The 18992-nt window shown below is 45.6% G+C and overlaps 1 protein-coding gene across 2 annotated transcripts; it reads left to right on the forward strand.

Annotated features, from left to right (window-relative positions):
- Positions 1–1422: 1422 nt before the first annotated feature.
- On the forward strand, positions 1423–18802 carry LOC135396866 (serine/threonine-protein kinase PAK mbt-like). Of its 2 annotated transcripts, none has more exons than XM_064628069.1 (12): positions 1423–1558; positions 4319–4558; positions 5896–6231; positions 8123–8470; positions 9133–9765; positions 10904–11032; positions 11113–11301; positions 13632–13765; positions 13843–13969; positions 14070–14195; positions 15223–15357; positions 16350–18802. In XM_064628069.1, exons 1-12 carry the CDS (start codon positions 1517–1519, stop codon positions 16509–16511), a joined length of 2601 nt encoding a protein of 866 aa, XP_064484139.1. In that variant the 5' UTR covers positions 1423–1516; the 3' UTR covers positions 16512–18802. The 2 variants fall into 2 exon arrangements, with proteins under 2 accessions (XP_064484139.1, XP_064484140.1); XM_064628070.1 differs by lacking the exon at positions 1423–1558 and adding an exon at positions 3526–3665.
- The last annotated feature ends 190 nt before the right edge of the window (positions 18803–18992 follow it).

Below are 18992 nucleotides of genomic sequence, written 5' to 3' on the forward strand. Positions count from 1 at the left end.
ACATTGAATGCATGGTGATCGTTGAAAGAACGGTCACCAAATTATCATAAAACGCACTGGAAGTCCGGTCTTTTGCCCGTTTATTTCGCGAAAAGGCATGAACGCGGATGCACCCGCACTTTACTTGCGACCCGCATCAAGTCACATTTCTGCCCGCAAATCCGAGATTAGTGCGGGTGTCCGCGCGGACCCGCAGGTACACCCACAACCGCGCAGACCTCTAGTAAGAATGATATGCCTTGACAAACAAGAAGGTGATTTACCATCGGTGAAGTTGGCAGGTGAACGTTAGATATTACCATAAGGGTGGATCCAGACCCTCAATTTTGGGGGAGGGGGTGTCTCGTAGGGAGGGGGGGGGATGCCCATATCTGCTGATTTTGTGGCGGTTTTTGACCTTTCTGGCCGGTATTTCAGGGGCGTTAAGGGTGTGTGTGTGTGGGGGGGGGGGAGATCTCTGAGGGAAGACTATTCAAAAAGGGCGCCTCTCGAAAGAGTGGTGTGGTTGGGAAAGTCTTCAGGGATTTCCCTACACCCCCCAGGGGGTGTACACCCCCTCTGCATTTTTGCAACACCCCCCTGAAATTTCTCAGGTGACCCCACCCAGCTCGGCCACCAACATGTTCTGGTAGAGAGTCCGGTGCAGCGAATTACATCCTGTACTGTCAAACTTGGGCTGTAGGACCACAGTCATGCAGATGATCGTACCATGCATTTGTACAATCTGTGTGCTAGGTATTCATTGAGCTTCGTGAGACAAGGTGCTAGTCTTTGTCCGTCGTGTGATTATGCGTCTTAATGTTGAAATGCCGTTCATAATGAATCTGTATTCTAATGTACTGCGTTCTAACGTAGTAACATGTACAAATAAAACGGGAAAGCTCTGCAGAGATGTCACTATTGTTCCACGATTCTTTCCGTGTCTAAGAAAATTCCTTAAGTGCAACCTTCACCAAGCATACCCCCCCCCCCCCCCCCTTGAAAGCTCGGCACCCCCCCAGCAGTGAATTTCTGGGGAAATCACTGGCTGCCAGCACGCCACGCCTTTCCTTTGCCACAAAAAACACACCCGGATGGATTCGTCTTTAATGTGAGAATCCGACACAACGGGGACTGCTGTAGAAAATCTATGCCACAACAAACACGCAATACAAAAGGCGTCAGTGGGAGAACGAAAAAAACGTTTGAAATTTCCCGCGTTTCCGAACAGAAACCAGAGATGCGGAGCAGTACAAAACTTGCCGGTGGCGGCAGAACGGCAGAACCCAGAACGGCGGCGACACCGGCGACACCATGGGCGGCACGCATCGGGTTTATAACATTATAACCTGTGGACCGTTCTCTAAAAGGGTGTACGCTACTTTATATTCAGTATAGGTTATTTTTATTGTTTAGTGGAGTTTAGAAATACCCCTTAATGCACTTTTAGACCAAATCCAAAACTTAAGAAACCGGTAGACACCTGTCTCCGGAAGTTGGGAATGTTACCTGTTGAAGTGCCCGGATGTAGATACGTATGACAATATGGCGGGTATTTGACGGACGTTCACACGCACAGGTAAATATCGGTTATTTCACCTTGTATAACTCTGCAGACATTCTTGCTTCGTTTACATTACCCTCTTGATCGAGCTTGTTGTATGGGAAACAATGGCAAACCTTTTTTCGTCATGGAACAGTTTGATCCGGACAAACGCCAGTCTATCAGTCATGCTGGAAAGAATGCGAATGTGATATTTTGGCTGATTATAGTTCCATAGCTGTTTGTGGTTACCCACTGTAGTGGGCGATCTTATGTCAGACATGCCGGTGCCGGTTTCATGAAGACAATAGAGTTAATGACGGCATGCGAAATGGATGTAGGCAGGGTATTAGCCCAGGGAAGCAAAGGGGAACAGAAAAGGGACTTTTACGTTGTTTGCTGCGATAGTCACTAGAATCGTGACCCAGCTTCTGCATCGAAGCAGTTTCATGACCATTCCAGTGATTGATTTAGCGTATACTACGAATTATTCGTTTGCCTTTCACTTTGTGTGTTTTGGGAAAGAGTGTGCACATATTGGGAAAGTGAGTTGTCTAGTGCTTGGCCTTGTGTAGTACACCTTTCGAAAGCGTAAACACGTAGCGTTGCGGAGCTACGCCCAAGGTCCGTGCTTGCGTTTGTAGCAAAGCTAGGTTATTTCGTGCGCCCTCCATAGTGCATGCAGATGCGGCATGTTATGTGGCATCATAGTATGATACAGCAAATAAAATCAGCTCATTCACAGGTGAAAATGGTTGGGGGCCTAGAGCAGCCTGCCTTATCATCCAATGTTCCAATTTATTTACGTTGAACGAACAGACAGACAGAGCTGTATAATGTGGATATACGCTGTTCAGTGGCATCGTGGTGGCAGCAAAGACTATTATTTTCATTCGCAGCTTATGTGTAGAAACGTCAATCATTCTGAAACGACCGTCTATGCTGCACCCTTCATATTCGATGGATTTCTTCTGTTCCTGGAAGGACGACGAGCACGTGTGCTTGTGACTTGGCTCGGCAATGACAAAATTATTGTTTGACGTGATTCTGTGTCATTTTCTTTTGTAACCTTCTCCAAAATACCGTTATTGTGCACATTATAAAAACCCGTTTGCTTTTGGGGTCAGCCAAGCGCAAAAGTCATCCGTCCGAGTGTTCTGTAGGGTGCATACTTCTCGCAGTTTACATAAAGACTGACAAGGAAATAGCTTACACATTGAGGGTCATTGACATTCTATATGTCATTCTCTGACTGAATACTTCAGCGTAGTGATAACTTGTGTTTTTCACCAACCAGGTTCGCCCCAGAAAACGTCCGTCCATTCATAATATGGTACAAATGACAAGTTGTAAAGTTGGGCATTGGTTGGGCTAGTTGGTCCGACAAAACTGGAAGAAAAAAGCGCAAAGCACACGAGGACCAGCAACCCCGTTCCCTCAAACTTGGTGAATACTTATGTCGACGACACACTTTATCATTTTATTATCTGTCAACTCACATTTGGTATTTTTCAATTATCATTTTCTCACGCGATGTGTGCCCTTTCCAGAACGCGGAATATAACTAATTCGACCGAATTTTGATACCAAAACTGAAAGGACGTTCGCGAATGTCTGTCGTCTGCATGATATATGGTCCACTTTCGCCGACCACCATTCGAAGGGAAGTATCGGTCACCGAACGATCCGATTTCTTCTTCTTTTTTAAAATCTTTTTTCTGAACAGTTCGTTCCGCCTGTGTAGAGGAACGCGATGGGCGTGAGGGGTTGCTGGCACGCGGTGGCGGCTTCTGGGCGAAGCCCCGGAATGCGTGGGCGGGGTGACGGATCGCAAGGGCGAGGACGGCGGCTGTCGGGCCGTGCACGAGTTGTGAGCGCTACTACTACACGCGAAAGGCGTGCTGCGTCGTTTACCGTACCCCTTTGTGGTGTCAGATTCTTTAGGCGACAAATCACCGCGGACAAAACGGGAGTTCCGGCGCCCCAAGGGCGTCCGTTAGATCCCCAAGCAGTGGCTGTAAAGGACGGCCACTGGGAGCAGAAGCACTTTAAGTGACTGCTGGCGACATTTGGTTGCTTTACGAGCGTCGTAGTAACTGGCAGGGACGTAAGCGTCTTCATGAGGCTTGCAATGATTGCAGAGGTCAGAATAGATATTTGTTATATTTCTGCATGCCTGCTATGCTGGGCAACACAAATTTTTTCCCTCCTGTTTTTCTTCCGTGTCTTATTTGCAGTCTTTTTGCCTGCTTTGATCCTGGCACCACTGTTCAGATCCCGCACTGTTGACAAAATTGCTTGGTGTCTCATAGTCACTGAGGTGGAATTCAACCGTGTAGCGAATTCTCATGCTGCAGGGGCCATTTCTGTTCCAAAATGCTGTGAAGCAATTCCCGACAAGTATTATTCATTTCATGAGTTTGCTATTTGTCCTCCGCTTATTTATTACCAGTAGCAATCTGCTGTTACATATATAGGTTAGTGCACTTGTCCTGGGGCTTTGATTCAGTTGTGGTAACACTTCAATCGACTTAGCAGTTGCCAGTATATCCATGTCCCGGTGACGCCTTGGGCCAGGGGCGGATCATGGCCCTGGGTTTGGGGGGGGTGGTGGTTTCTTTGTTGAAGCGTGTAGTGGGGGAAGGGAGAGAGGGAAATCCAACATATAAACTGACGTTTAGGGGGGGGGGCGATCCCCCCCCGGATCCGCCACTGCCTTGGGCATTCTTTTATGCTCGTTGTCTCACTATACTTCTGCTGTGAAAGAGTGCTTAACTCATACGTAGCACTTTGCAGACTGGTGAGGCATGCAGCAGTAGCAGCAGAATGTTTGTCAAAAAGAAGAAGAAGCCAATAATATCGGCACCCACCAACTTCGAGCATCGTGTGCACACTGGATGGGACCGCAAGGAAGGTCGCTTTGTGGGACTCCCGCCTCAATGGGCTTCCCTCATACAGACAGGGCAGGAGAGGCCCAAGCCCATCATCGACCCCTCTCATATCACTCCTACGGAAATGTTGGACATGAAGTTGCATGTGAGTTGACTTGTGCCATGTTAGATGAGTCGTTAAATATCTGCGAGTCGGTGTGATCACAAGAATGAACCAGAGTGTGTTTGATCCTGTTCGCTAATGCAAAGACCTACACCATGCTATACCATGCTCGTGGCTAACGGACAGTTGGAGTAATCAGTTAGATATGTCACATAAATATTTTAAATTCTCAATTAAGTATTCTCAAAATGTCATAATGCCAGCTGTCATCTTGATGTCATCTAACTATGGACAGTTTTTTTCATAAAACAGGGGAATGCCTTTTTTTCAATCACTCTGAATTACGATATGTTCTAAGTCAAGCGGACTACCCAAGCAGCACAACATCATGGTCCAATATTGGTCCAATATTGTGCCAAGATGTTGTGCTGCTTGGGGAGATTATCGCGGCATGATCAACCTCCTGGGACATTGTCCTAATAAATTTGGAACAATTAATTTTTTAATTATGAAAGATAGGAACGACAACCTCTGTTCCTATTTAATGCACCGATGCTATTGCCGTTTTCAGAAAAATGATGGAGCCAATATAGGGCTAGGAAATGACTCCCCCCCCCCCCCCCCCCCTAAAAAATGCTGATAGGGGTATTTTGTGTCACTCTTGCAGATTCATATTTTCTCCCTTGCCCTTAAACACGAGGGAGAGCGAGAGCTCCAGCCCCTTGTTCCTTCAGGGCACCTAGCAGAAGAGATGTTGTCGATTGCCCCAAACTCGTATGTTTCGTAATAAGAAAGTTCACTAGTAAAAATTATCGGGTTATATTTTGTTTCCATGCAGCAAGCGGCCAGCAGTTAAAGGTGCATGTGTTGGTCAAGCATGCCGTCCTCCCCAGTTATAGTCACAAGCATCATATTTTGTAACATGAACATTAAGAGTGCTTAGCATACTGTAAACGTATTTTTATTCGCGATGTATTAATTTTCGCAGATTTCGCGACCACTAGAAATCGTGAAAAATTGTGCTCGCAAACACAGCTTGACGGTTTATCCTGCGAAAGGAAACCGACCTGGAATTGTGAAATTAAATACTCGCGAATAACTTCCCAAATGCGATTCGCGAAAATTAATACATTGCGAATAAAAATACATTTACAGAAGTTTGTTGTTGTAGTCAAATAATGTGTACGTCAGACACGCATACATTGCTACTAAGTAGTACGCCTGATATGTAGCATAACGTAATATGTTATAGGGACATGGGGAGAAATTGAGTTTAAAAAGTTAGGTCCATGTATATACTTTTAATTATAGTATTCTGTCATAATACATTCTATGATGCAGGAGACCTTCAAAAGTTAACATCTCTCCTTTCTCCACAGACCATAGTGCGAGGTCCGTCGTCTGGCGGAATGTGTGGAGCCGTTCGTGTGCTCCCTGGAGGCCAGCATCCAGGCCATTTGGGCAAGGGGCCCATGTCGGTAACACGGTCAAATTCCCTACGCAAGGAGAGCCCCCCAACAATCCACAGGGATTGGGGACGACTCCCACCCCCCGTCCCGGAGGGCGAAGTCGTGGATGGAGTGCCTCCCGGTTCCCCCTCGGAAGGCCGTGCTCTTCCTCCGCATGCCCACTACAAACAGGGACCTCCCTATCCCCATCCGCAGCAAGGCATGCACAATGGGGGATATTACAATGTCGGTGGAGGACATCAGCAAGTGAGTATGCGGAATTTCTTTAGACAGCCATGTCCTGTTGATGTCAGAATCATTGAACTGCTGCAGGTGGTAAGAAGCAGGTGTACGTAAATATGTTGATGATACTTTGGGAAGGTCGTAAAGCACTTAAATTTTTTAAAAATCCCCAATTTTCTGCGAATCTGGCACGTATTCGCAGCCACTAAATTATGTGAATCCCGGATGCTAAAAGTTTTGTCTTAATTGTTGCCCAAAACTGTCCGTATTGCCATTTGATACAAGTGTCATTGAACAAGTTTCTGTCGCAGAGTAGTCCAAGTGCTTATGAGTAGCCTGCACAACATACTGTGCAAATAAACTTTGCTTTTCCAGCATAGTTTCCGTGCAGAATTTCCATGTGCCCTCAGAAGTTGTAAAATTTAGGGGCTCGTGTTACATTAAGGGTTTTACAGCAATTGAGCTCTCTCTCTCTCTCTCTGTGTGAGGGAGGGAGGGGGTGGGGGAACATGTTTAGAAGTACAGTCAAGAGCCTGTTTATAAAGATATCGATAAGGATGCAAAATCCGATCATTATGAGTTATCGTTATATAGAAGCTTTTGCAAAATTGCCGGTCAGGATCACATCAACAAAGTAGAACGGTACAAGTAGTACGCCGCTGAACATGCAAGTTTGTTGAGAGCACAGAAGCATTTTATTTAGCTCTACATTGACGCAGGTTTGTGTCGAAAGCTTTTCAAAGGACAACATATCCGCCGATACCACGTGAGGCTTCGAACCTTTTATATCGATGACTTTGCACCAGTACGAAATGTGTTGAGTACATTGAGTCGAGCCATGCGCCTTTCCTCATTAAAATGCGTCCTGGAACCGCAGACACCATCGTACATCTACACAGCAAACCAAAGAAACCTCGAGGGCGAGATAAATATGTGGAAAGGGAGCAGCCCCCTCTACCTCTTGCGAGCTCCTTCGAAGTCGTGCCTTGCAACGCACGCGCCTAACCCTCATCAGCTATGCGCGAATAAATGCACCGCATCCTTGCTTCAATGCTCACGGAGACTAAGGCTCTTGTAAATGCCACCTTAATGTGTTTTCAACGAAAAATGGAATCTTGCTTTTCATTTCTCACACAATTTACCGGCCACCTGGAGAATTCTGATCGCTCTACGCGAGCAAACGCTTTCACGGAGATCGTTGTCTTGTTTACATCTACTTCAACGGGTGAGCTGACGGGGACCAGCAATTTGATTGTAATATTGCTGTTATCATTATATCGAAGGTCTTAATAAACGGTCTTGACTGTACGCAGTCATTGTTGGAGATTGCTATTTTTGGTACAGATTAACGCTATTTAGTAAACTAGTAATTAGTAAATAATAAGTACTTAGCAATCTAATATAGTATGTAGTTTGTATTTTCCAAGGTTCTTGACATAACAAATGAACTAAATCAGTATGCCACATTAGACAAGTTGTGACATCGAGACTATTTTTGAGAAGCTGACTGTGCTCCATTGCCTTTCTCTCTTAAAGGAGTACAGAGGGCCATCCAAAAAATCTTCAAATTCGTCTGATGAAAGTGTGTGTGTCAACTTACTGGCCTGCTTAACAGTTTTATAGAAAGAAAACAGGGTGTTACAAATGACTTCTGCGCTACTTTAAAACATAATTTGCGGAGATGTGTCCGTTTCTGTTGGGGACACTGGTTCCAAGAGTACCCCTTACTGAGAGCACTGGGAAACCCCGAAATTCTTCGGGCCAGGGCCAGGTATTAAGCCATCAAGCCGGGCCTGGGCTCAGGCTGGTCTTGGGCCTAAGGATGCAGCCTGTGCAGCGCTCTAGCTGGAAATTGTTATACCCATAGTTGTTTCATTGTTCCGCATCATAAAATTATGTGTAATCGCTCATGCAGGAAATGCCCAATGGCCAACATTCACAGCAGCAAGCGTGGTACGGCTCCCGAGGTGAAGTGGGCCAGCAACAGCAGCCAGCCCCCACACCACCTATGCCCCATTCTCAGCACGGACCAGGACAGCACATGGGAAGTCTTCCCAGACGCAACTGGGAGGAACGCTACGAGACACCGCCGGAGTGGGACACCTCCGGCGGCCGTCCTTCTCCCCAGCAGCAGAGACCCCAGGGGACGGGGGGGAAACAGCAGCCCATGGGACACCACATTCCAAACGGGAAAGTTCCTCCGCCACAAGGAACAGTAAATGGGAGTGGACGCAGCGGACAGGCGATGCCCTTTGTCCAAGAGGTACGTTACGCCAATTGTATTCTAAGCACTTCTCAGGAGTGGAAAAGGTGAAATCGACTGTCGAACAATGCCGTACATTTTGGTACTTGTTTCGTACACATACTTCAGGTGGCGACTGTCCGTTTAACGTGAACAGTGGGACTCTAAAGTGCAGAAATTTGGGCTAGTTGGTAGATACTACAAAAGGAATCAGTACTACATAGGAAAATACATACATACTACAAAGGAAAACCTCAGCTCGAAAGAGAGATAGTCGAAGCGGCTGAGATAAGAAGAAATGGCTCCTGTTGTATTAGTGAAGCTTCCATTTTTCTGATGGACAGGGGACTTGAATTTTTATTCCAATCATAGGAATTTTTCCACCTGTGTCACCACTTATCTTTTCCATTAGAGTACGCTATCATGTGCACATAAGTGTCATTTTGACGGTTGTTAGCCGACATACGACACACAGTTGTTATCTGACATACTTGTTGTTTTGAGTTGCTGGGATGGCATTGCGTTTGTGCACATGATTCCTGTGGGGTTTTTCCATCAGTAAAGTTTATTTGTAAATAGCGCTTGGTGTGTGTGCCTCCTCTCCTTTGTCCCATCTGTATGCGTGTATTCCTTTTGTGGTCGGACTAAACATGTAAATCATGAGAATGTGTACTGTTTTGCAGCATGCAAGAAACTATTCACCTTCACCATATCAGCAGATGCCATCTCCGCATCCTCAACAGCAGCAAAGGGTGTCTCCACAACAGCCAGGCGCTGCAGCAGAACCTCCGAACAGCCGTCCTCCTAGCACGTACCCTCAGCCGGTGGGACCCGTGGGAAAGCCTATGGGAACGAAGGAACCGCCAGCAGCTCCTCCCAAACCAAGGATGGAGCATCACCCACTTCATCAACAACCTCATCCTCAGCCTCACATGCAGCAGCAGCCTCACCCTCCGCAGCCAATGCAACAGCCTCCTCCGCCACATATGCAGCCATCTCACCAGCAGCACCAGCAGTCCCACGGGACACTCCCTCAGCAGTCATCTCAGCAACATGTGCAGCAACTTCATCCGCAGCCTCATGGGCCACCTTATCAGCAGCAGCCTCTTCAACCTCAGGGGCAGCTTCCTCACCAGCAACTTCCTCAGCCGCAGCAGTTACCTGGACAGCTTCCTCACCAGCAAATTCCGCAGCCACAGCAGGTACCTGGACAGCTTCCTCACCAGCAACCTCCTCAGCCGCAGCAGGTGCCCGGGCAGCCTTCTCACCAGCAGCCCCAACATCACAACCAGCTTGCATCAGCAGAAAATATGAGGGTAAGTTTTTAACTTTCTCAGCAAGGCTGCAAGGAGATGGTTAAGAGTAGAGATGGGACGAATCCAGGATTTTTCGAATCCGAATCCGAGGAAGGTTCTGCGAATCCATGAATCTTGTGCATCTTGAATCTTTCAAATCCTTTCTTCAAAAAGAGTTTAAAAAACCAGGAAAAGAAAAAACTTCAACTGAAATGTGGTTTGAAGCAGAATATGATACCTTTTGTTTAATGAAAAACAAATTAAATAATAGTTCAGTTTCAGGGGAAGATATACCCATATAGTTCTTCTTAAACTTAATATATTTAACACGTTGTTCATCGACTACAAGAAATACATAAATTCTCGAGTCTGAATTATTTTCATAAAATTAAGCAACAGTCAGAAGCAAAACCATGTTATTTTCAAACTTGTAATGTAACAGTTCATGCCTGAACTCTTTCAGTCCGGAGCAATGTAAACAAACAAACAAGAAAACACCCGTCGGCCAATGAGGCTTTCGGCACACTCCGGAGCCGCCAATTTGAAAAAGAAACAAACAAAAGTGGTTGGTGGATTCGAAAGATTCAATTCGCCGTTTTGGGCACTGGGATTCGGATTCCCAAATCTCGAATCCCTGCCTAAGATTCGAGGATTCGCGGATTCGGTTGGCTCATCCCTAGTTAAGAGTAGAGCCTGAAGTTTTAGGGTTTAACCCGATTCTTCCCCGAATTTGCACCCCAAATTAAAGGTTGCCTCTTTAGGGTGAAACCCGATTTTTACCCAGCAAACTGCCCTCACTAAATTGTCTGCAGCAATGCACACTAGCTTGTATAGCAGGAAACACAAATTACATCACTGTTTGTAACAAACCAGTGCAGTTCGTTGGAGTAATCGAGCCCGATTTCTCCCTAAATTTAACATATTGGAAGCTTTTCGACCCGAATTCACATGAATTTAGAGCACATTTTTATTCCCCCGATTTTTACCTTCCGAATTTGGAAAAAAAAATTTCCCGAAAACTTCAGGCTCTATAGTTAAGAGCGATCACACTGTGATTCTGCTCAGTTGGAAGTGCACCTATGTGGTCTGCAACCATTGTGACCACATGTGACTACAAAAGGTCTGGAAAGGGATATGCTCACAGAATTCACCTCCTCAGGACCAGGTTTCTAAGAGCGGTCAAGGAAACTCTGTTCCCCAAGGAACAGATCAACATGTGCAGCCACCTGCAAACAAGCACCCTGCCGGCCACCACCCACCCGAACACCAAAGGTTGTCTCACGAGCAGGTAGGGTTCCTGTCGCGGCACACAAAGAGACGGTTTCCTCCGCTGGGTCAGTAGGGTTTGAACGTCGCCTCTCTCCGCAGTTCCGAGCGGCACTGCAGATGGTTGTGAGCGCAGGCGATCCTCGAGACAACTTGGATAACTTTGTCAAAATTGGCGAGGGTTCCACTGGCATTGTGTGCATCGCCACTGAAAAGCCAGGGGGACGTCAGGTGGCTGTGAAGAAGATGGACTTGAGGAAACAGCAGAGAAGGGAGCTGCTTTTTAACGAGGTGTGTACCAATAATCTCTGTTGGCTCTCGGGAAAATTCTTTGTCGATGTGGCACATAAGTTAAGATCTGATGAGCATGCTGTATTCGCACGATTTCAAGACGGGTGTTTTTCCAAAATATACAATGCCAAAAATTTGAGTCGTCTTGGAATTGAAACCACGGGACCACGTCTCTCGGTGAAAGAGGTCAGCCGTTAAGCTTTTGCGTCTTCGTTTTTGGCCAACATTGCCGAAATTTGCAAGATGATAAGTTATCCAAGATACAAGATATCCAGATAAGTTTTCTCCACGTGTTTTGGTCGTTCTTTTCCTAAGCGAGTGGGACGTCACACAGCTCTGCGGTTTATTGTCGCGAGGACAAGGGGACGAAATGACCAAAACAGAGATCAGATGACATAGTTTAGGGCTTTCTACCTCCACCACAAGAGGGAGAGGCATCGCTTGCATTGCATAGCCAGAAGAAGGTGGTGGGCAAAGTACCTCAAATTGTACCGTATTTTCACGCGTATTAGCCGCGGCTTATGCGCGATTTTTTTTTTTTCGCGGACGCTCTGCGGCTTATCTGGTGACTATTTTTCCCTGGTACTTTCCCCATACCCCGGATTAAACGAAAGGGCCGACAGTGCCTCATGTTTTTGGGAACAGGACCGCCCTGCCAGTGCACGAACAATACCGAACAGGGGCGGGTCCACTCCACATTCGAGTGGACTAACCCGTCAATCCACGAAAAACACACAACAAGGGCACAATCCGATCTTCGTAGAACACTAGAACTGACCTCCTTTGTTATACATCATGCCGACACTGGAATGTGGACAGGGTTTATGACCTTCCCTACGGTCTCCTTTGTCGGCAGACCCACAGGAAGGGTTCAATACACCTGACATCGGGATAAAACGTGGTCAGCTATGCGTCAATTCTCATTTGACGAGAGCAGCAGCATTCGTGGACACGGGTACGGCAGTTAGAGGTGAGGCATGGCTCCAGCGCTGAGGCACAGCCACGACAGCGGCTTCAAACTAAAAGTCGTCGACTTCGCGGACAAGTACGGGAACAGGGCAGCTGGCAGGGAGTACGGCGCTGACGAGCGTTGAGCGTCTCTGTTGATTTTGTATGTGCATCACTGCTTTAGCACACAAAGCAGTCGCGTCGTATTACCCGCGGCTTATCTGCGAGTGCGGCTTATCTGCAAAAACATTTTCAAAATGTGTCTAAAAACGAGTCCTGCGGCTTATCTGCGGTGCGGCTAATACGCGTGAAAATACGGTACTTCAAGTAAAGTAGAAACTACTTGGCAAAGTACTTCAAATACTCATCAGGTACACTACCAATTTAATTCGTACCACTTTGCATTTCACTGTTTAGTAGCTATGTCTTGCTTTTTTTAGCGAACCTTTTCCAGCATTCGTGGCAAATGTATGAAGCCATAAAGTCAACTGAGACTGCTCATTTATTAAGAACAAATATTTTGCTTCTTGAAATGAGAAATTGAACAGCATCTACATGATCAAGCAGAAGACAGCTAAATGGAAATGCAGAAAACTTTGTTATGCGCAAAACCTCGTGTGTTGACACACCCCTGTAAGGTCTCTCTAATGCTCACTACTTAGCCTGTATCCTCTCTTGCATTTGCAAGATGTGCACATGCACTTTGAGGCATGTGAATGTGCAATGTAAAATACAAAGAAAATCTTTCAAGAGGCAAATTTACATTAAGACAGCTCCTGCCTTTACAGGCACTGAAGACACTGTTCAGGTTCTTGTTCTGAAGGGTTATATTATTGGCCATTTGGAGCCCTATCTAGGATAAAGTGACCAGACATCCCAATTTAGGTAGGACAGGTCCCACTTCTTCAGTTGCTGTCCCACAAGCCTGCTGTAGTTGCAGTGAACACTGAATGAAAGAAAGTTTTGGCTAAACAGCAGATGCGCTTTGGACTTCCACGTGGCACTCTCTCGGCTTGCATCTTTCCTGCATCCTAAGCAATGGAATTGCTTAACGTGTAGGCTAAACCAGCCATTCCCATAGCTAGAACTTTGTCAAGGCCAAAGCTCGCTTGCGCACATCTTGCTCATCAAGCTGCGCGCTGGGCAGTATGTAAAATGGAAGAGAGAGAGAGAGAGAGAGAGAGAAGATAAAAAAAATGTTATGACGGCATAGGAGGCGAGATTACGAGGGTTTAGTTTGCTGACTGACAGTATCCTTCCCCTCAACCCGGACGTGTCATCCAGGGTCGACCTTGGGGTCCGTGGAATGTGGTCACTTTAATCTATGGATACTCCAGGATGCATAAGTGTGTGAAGGAAAACCCTCCTCTCTTTGCCAACAGGTTGTAATCATGAGGGACTACCATCACCCCAACATTGTGGAAATGCATGACAGTTTCCTCGTTGGTGACGAGCTCTGGGTCGTCATGGAATTTCTGGAAGGTGGAGCGCTGACAGATATTGTCACTCATGCCAGGTAAGCCCGTAATTACTCGATAGGTAAAATTATAATTCACGTGGATTTTAAAATATTGCATGTCTGTTGCCTCGTAGGATGGACGAAGAGCAAATAGCAACAGTATGCAAGCAGTGCCTCAAGGCTCTGGCTTTCCTTCATTCTCAAGGGGTCATCCACAGGGACATCAAGTCCGATTCCATTCTTCTGGCCAGTGATGGAAGGGTGTGTGTCACTATGTCACCATATTTGTGGCAAAAAAAAGAAAAGCTAACCTTTCTTACTGTTTTTTTTTTCTTTTTCCTTCTTTCTTTTATGTAACTAGGTCAAACTCTCGGACTTCGGCTTTTGTGCCCAAGTGTCCCCGGACCTCCCGAAGAGGAAATCACTCGTAGGAACTCCCTACTGGATGGCTCCCGAAGTCATATCACGTCTCCCATATGGGCCAGAGGTGGGACTTGTTCACAGCAGTCAAAGGGATTTAAAGAGATTGAAACATTTATTTCACTGAAAAACATGCTTTCGGACAGAGTCCGTCCTTCATCAGGTGTGATACATTGAACACTTGGTAGAGATATTTATACTAATGTGCATCAGAGAAACGGGCCGACGAAGGTGGCGAGGAGGAAATACAAATTCTTATTAGAGTGGACTGAGGGCGCGAAAAAGAAAATACGAAAGAAAGCAATGTACAGTAGGAGCGTTACTGGAGACAAAAAACCGTTGAGAGATCTCGGGTGAGCGAACATGGTAAAGAAGACCGCTGGAAGAAATATTACGCTGCTGGGGTTTGAGAAAAGATAAACAATTCAGACTCCGTCCGAAAGCTTGTTTTTCAGTAAAATAAATGTTTCAATCTCTTTAAAGATTTATTTTATCCACTTGCGAGTGCTAGACTTCTCCCATTTTTGCCTGTTAGTTTCAGTCAAAGGGACTATGAAATTTCCCCGAATGCCCCGTGACATGTTTGCTGAAAATGGTTCTTCCTGTCTTGAAACTGGTATGCAGGAAACTTTTCCGTACTAAAGTGAACAGTTTAGTTTTTATCCGTACGCGGTTGGAATTGCCTTCGGACCTCTCTTCTGCATTTTCCCTTCCTCTCGCGTCCTCCTCTTGCCTGTTCAACATGTGTTCCTGGTGCCTCCTTACGTTGAGATTGCACATGGCTCGCACAAAGGGGAGTTGGCCAGTCATTCTCTGCGCAATGGTATCCGGGTGAAGTTTTTCCCCCGACACTTCTGTTGCTGCTCGCCATGGCGCTTCACCAGGGGTGTCAACTTGGCATAAATACGGTAGTTCGTTGAAGTACTCTCGTAGGAAGCCATTCGCATGCTGAATATGAAACTATGGCAGTGTGTTCGAGAACATGCCTCCTGTTGCGGAAAAACTGGAAAAAGATTGCTTCATAGTCCCTTTAAATGCCACTCGGTTGGCTCGACGGAATAACAGTCATCATTATATGTCCATACTTTTTCCAGGTCGACATCTGGTCTCTAGGCATTATGGTGATTGAAATGGTGGATGGTGAACCTCCTTTTTTCAACGAGCCTCCCCTGCAGGCAATGCGTCGCATTCGCGACATGCCGCCTCCCAAATTGAAGAACACTCATAAGGTAGACAACACCATTGCTCTTGTGTTTTTTTAAGCTGACTAAGGCCCTGTTTCACCAATGCCGATTAACATTTGAACTGAACTCAACAGTCCCTTAACTTGAATTTAACACTTAACTCTGCTTCACTAAGGGGATTTATTGTCACTGAAACATTCATCGTATCACCATCTAACATTTGTAAAAAAGAATCGAGCATTAACTTAACAACCCCCGATCTCAGTTCAGAGTTCACCAGTGTTGGTGAGACCCCCGGTTTCGCCAACGCCGTTTATGCCCTGCAACACCATGATTATGATCACACTTATTTACCATTCACAATTTTGTACTGCTTTGTTTCAGACGAGTTTCTTCCTCACCTTTCATTTTCCGTATGCGATCCATAATTTCCTCTGTTCATGTTGTTTCTCTTGTGACACTCTGCCCCCTGTCCTGTTCCATGCTTTGCCATGTCTCCTTTCAGATCAGTTCCTTTGTCACCTACCATTTTCTGTGTGCGATCCATAATTTCCTCTGTTCATGTTGTTTCTCTTGTGACACTCTGCCCCCGTCCCGTTCCATGCTTTGCTGTGTCTCGCTTCAAATCAGTTCCTTTGTCATCTACCATTTTCTGTATGCAATCTATAATGTGCTCTGTTCATGTTGTTTCTCTTGTGACACTCTGTCCCCTGCCCTGTTCCATGCTTTGCCATGTCTCCCTTCAGATCAGTTCCTTTGTCACCTACCATCTTCTGTATGCGATCTATAACGTGCTCTGTTCATGTTGTTTCTCTTGTGACACTCTGCCCCCTGTCCTGTTCCATGCTTTGCCATGTCTCCTTTCAGATCAGTTCCTTTGTCACCTACCATTTTCTGTGTGTGATCCATAATTTCCTCTGTTCATGTTGTTTCTCTTGTGAGACTCTGTCCCGTCCTGTTCATTGCTTTGCCACATCTCCCTTATCTGTGTAGGCTTAATGGTTTAACAGGCTGATATTTCCGACTCGTCACCGCAGGTTTCCCCACGGCTGCAAGGCTTCTTGGAGAAGATGCTGGTACGAGACCCAGGCCAACGAGCAACAGCATTTGAGCTGCTGCAGCACCCATTCCTACGGCAAGCGGGACCGCCAAGCTTGCTTGTTCCTTTGATGCGCAGTTTTAGACATAGCCCCTGCTGATAGCCGCGAAGGCGTGTCTTTGGCAGTCGGACAGCATTTCAGAGGAGAAACGATTTTGAAGAACGGCTGACGGGTCCCCTAGCGAAAGATAGTAAGTTGAGTGTGCTGGGCACTACCACCTTCAGAATATGGCTGTACTGTTGTCTTCCTCTGCGTGATGACTACATTCTTCGGATGAACTCTTCAATGTCTTCTCAGCAATGACAGCGGGATAGTTTGCTGTGTGTGGCGAACTGTTCGGCGCTGCCGTGATCGGAATCGGGAATCACGTTACACTCTCTTGTTGAACTGCCGTTCTATTTTTATGAATGTCTCTAGATTTTACACTGATAGCTCATACCCAAAGGCACTTGAAATTGTTCTCATTTCTGCTCATTCATTACTGCTATCGTTTTGACTAAATACCTGGCCTAAAGCCCCTAATGTCGCGTGCAAGGCCTCGGACATTGTGTCTCCGTGTGCTACTGATTCCTTGTTCTACCCACTGCAGTGTTGCTTTTCATGCCACCACATCACAACAATGTTTCAGACTGGTGTTTTAGCCCAAGGGGGGTTGGAGCACGACTGGAAAAGCGAGCTTGATATCTATACTAAACAAATCTAGGAGCTTTTAGATGCACACATGCATAGCAATACATTGCAAGACTTTCTTTATGTATACTAACATTTTTTCTGAGCTTTATTGCACATTGTGAAATGAATGCTGTTGTTTTATTGCTTTGCTGTCAGTGAGATATGTTGTGGATAAATTGATATAGTATAAGTGCAAAGGATCGTTAGATTCATCAATAATGTAGGGATACAGAACATTTTCTTCACTGACAGAAATTTCTTTATGTGTTTGACTGTTGTTACATGACACATACCATTCTGCTATGCATTCCAACTTGTTATTCGAGTCACCTTCTGCTGTTGCACTTTCTGTGTCCATTTTTGCCAACTGCTCGTGCCATCATTTTACTCGCAATATTCCGTACTCTGGTGTCCCACACAACCATGTCCACATTCTAAACTAGCAAACACACCACGCCTATACGTGTTACTTAGCATTGCAGTTAACTGTGACTGCCATGTGTCCGTCAGGACATGTAAGAAAGGCACTGAAAATGAGATTTCCTACCATGCACACACCGACAATGTTTCCGATCCACCAACATTCCCATAGGCAATGTGGAGTAGCTAGCATGCTTGCTACTTTTCTATAGGTGCTGCGTATTGATTGCGTCACAGCATTTTAAGACCGCTAGTTCTTCCAAGCCGTCCACTAGGTAGCACACATCCTGCAAGTGTTTTCCATTGCCTACAGACATTTCTGTGATTACCTGCACTGTGCAACATCACTGCATGCAAGAGTTGACCAGTACACAGGGTCTGGCAGCACATACCTGCGTTTTTGGCTGCATACTGTTTTGTGCCTATTGTCTCGAAACATTTTAATTTTCATTACATTTCATGCAGTTCCGTGTGTGGGTTGTTTGAATTGGCAGCACTCAGCACTTGTTTGTCATGTAAACATGACTGCGGCGGCAGTTTATTGCCACTAGGAACTGCAAGAAACTTTTAGCCTCTTTGTCCTACGATCATTCCTGTATATTCTCACTCAAACTTTTCTACTTGGGTTTCATGCCATTAGGATCGTAACTTTTGCATTTATTACTAATTGCCATTCCCTGCTTTGTCAATTTTATCGTTGAGGGTGTACATAGATAGAGAAAATTTTCAATTTCTGCTCTGTGTAAATCATGTACCCAAGTGCAAAGTGTGTCTGCCTTCACTTTTAAGGTCACAATGAGGTGCTGCAGCTTTTGCATTTTCTTACGAACAAATTCCATTCTATCTCATTTTGCCTCTCGCTTTGTAAATTGTACAGTTTGTTTTCTTGGAGAGAAGCTTGGTGATGATAGTGTGGCTCTCGGAAGATGCAAACATGCATCACAAAAGGGATTTCACTGTGAGTACAAGCGAAGCTTGAAATTTTTTGAAGAGGCACTGAAATGTTTTGAAGAGGTGCTTATTAGTACACACTACTATATACCTGCACAACGTATCTATGTGAACTCATTAAACTGCTATGTTAGTGGGAGTTCTAGAAAAGAAATAGTCCAGCTACCTAGCTTTTGCCGACCTTGCTGCATGCTGAAATTGTGCTGTAAATACTGGTTCTCTGTACATTGTGATACTTCACGCTTTCCTTTTATACACACGAAAAGTATATATATATATTGTATACCACGGGGAATTGCAGCTTTTTATACTGTCGTGAAAGAATAAAGATTAACCTTTCTACAATGCCACCGCCTGTTATTTTGATGTGGAGGTTAAACTTCATTGGCATCTTTTACCTGCCATGCTCATGACACTGTTCACCTTCTGCAGCATTTCTGAACTCACATTTTGAAATGTGCTGTGTGATGCATGTACCCCCTTGGTCAGCATGAACCATACCATAACACAGTATGAACCCAGACATGGCTTTTAGAA

This window comes from Ornithodoros turicata, chromosome 6 (genome assembly GCF_037126465.1).
Source record: "Ornithodoros turicata isolate Travis chromosome 6, ASM3712646v1, whole genome shotgun sequence".
Taxonomy (NCBI): domain Eukaryota; kingdom Metazoa; phylum Arthropoda; class Arachnida; order Ixodida; family Argasidae; genus Ornithodoros; species Ornithodoros turicata.

What these genes read in the sequence shown, in the direction of transcription:
- LOC135396866 (XM_064628069.1), top strand. Translation starts at nt 1,517, where the DNA reads ATGACAATATGGCGGGTATTTGACGGACGTTCACACGCACAG. An exon ending in ACGGACGTTCACACGCACAG is followed by an intron (nt 1,559 to 4,318) that starts GTAAATATCGGT and finishes AGCACTTTGCAG; the next exon opens with ACTGGTGAGGCATGCAGCAG. An exon ending in TTCTGGCCAGTGATGGAAGG is followed by an intron (nt 13,970 to 14,069) that starts GTGTGTGTCACT and finishes TTATGTAACTAG; the next exon opens with GTCAAACTCTCGGACTTCGG.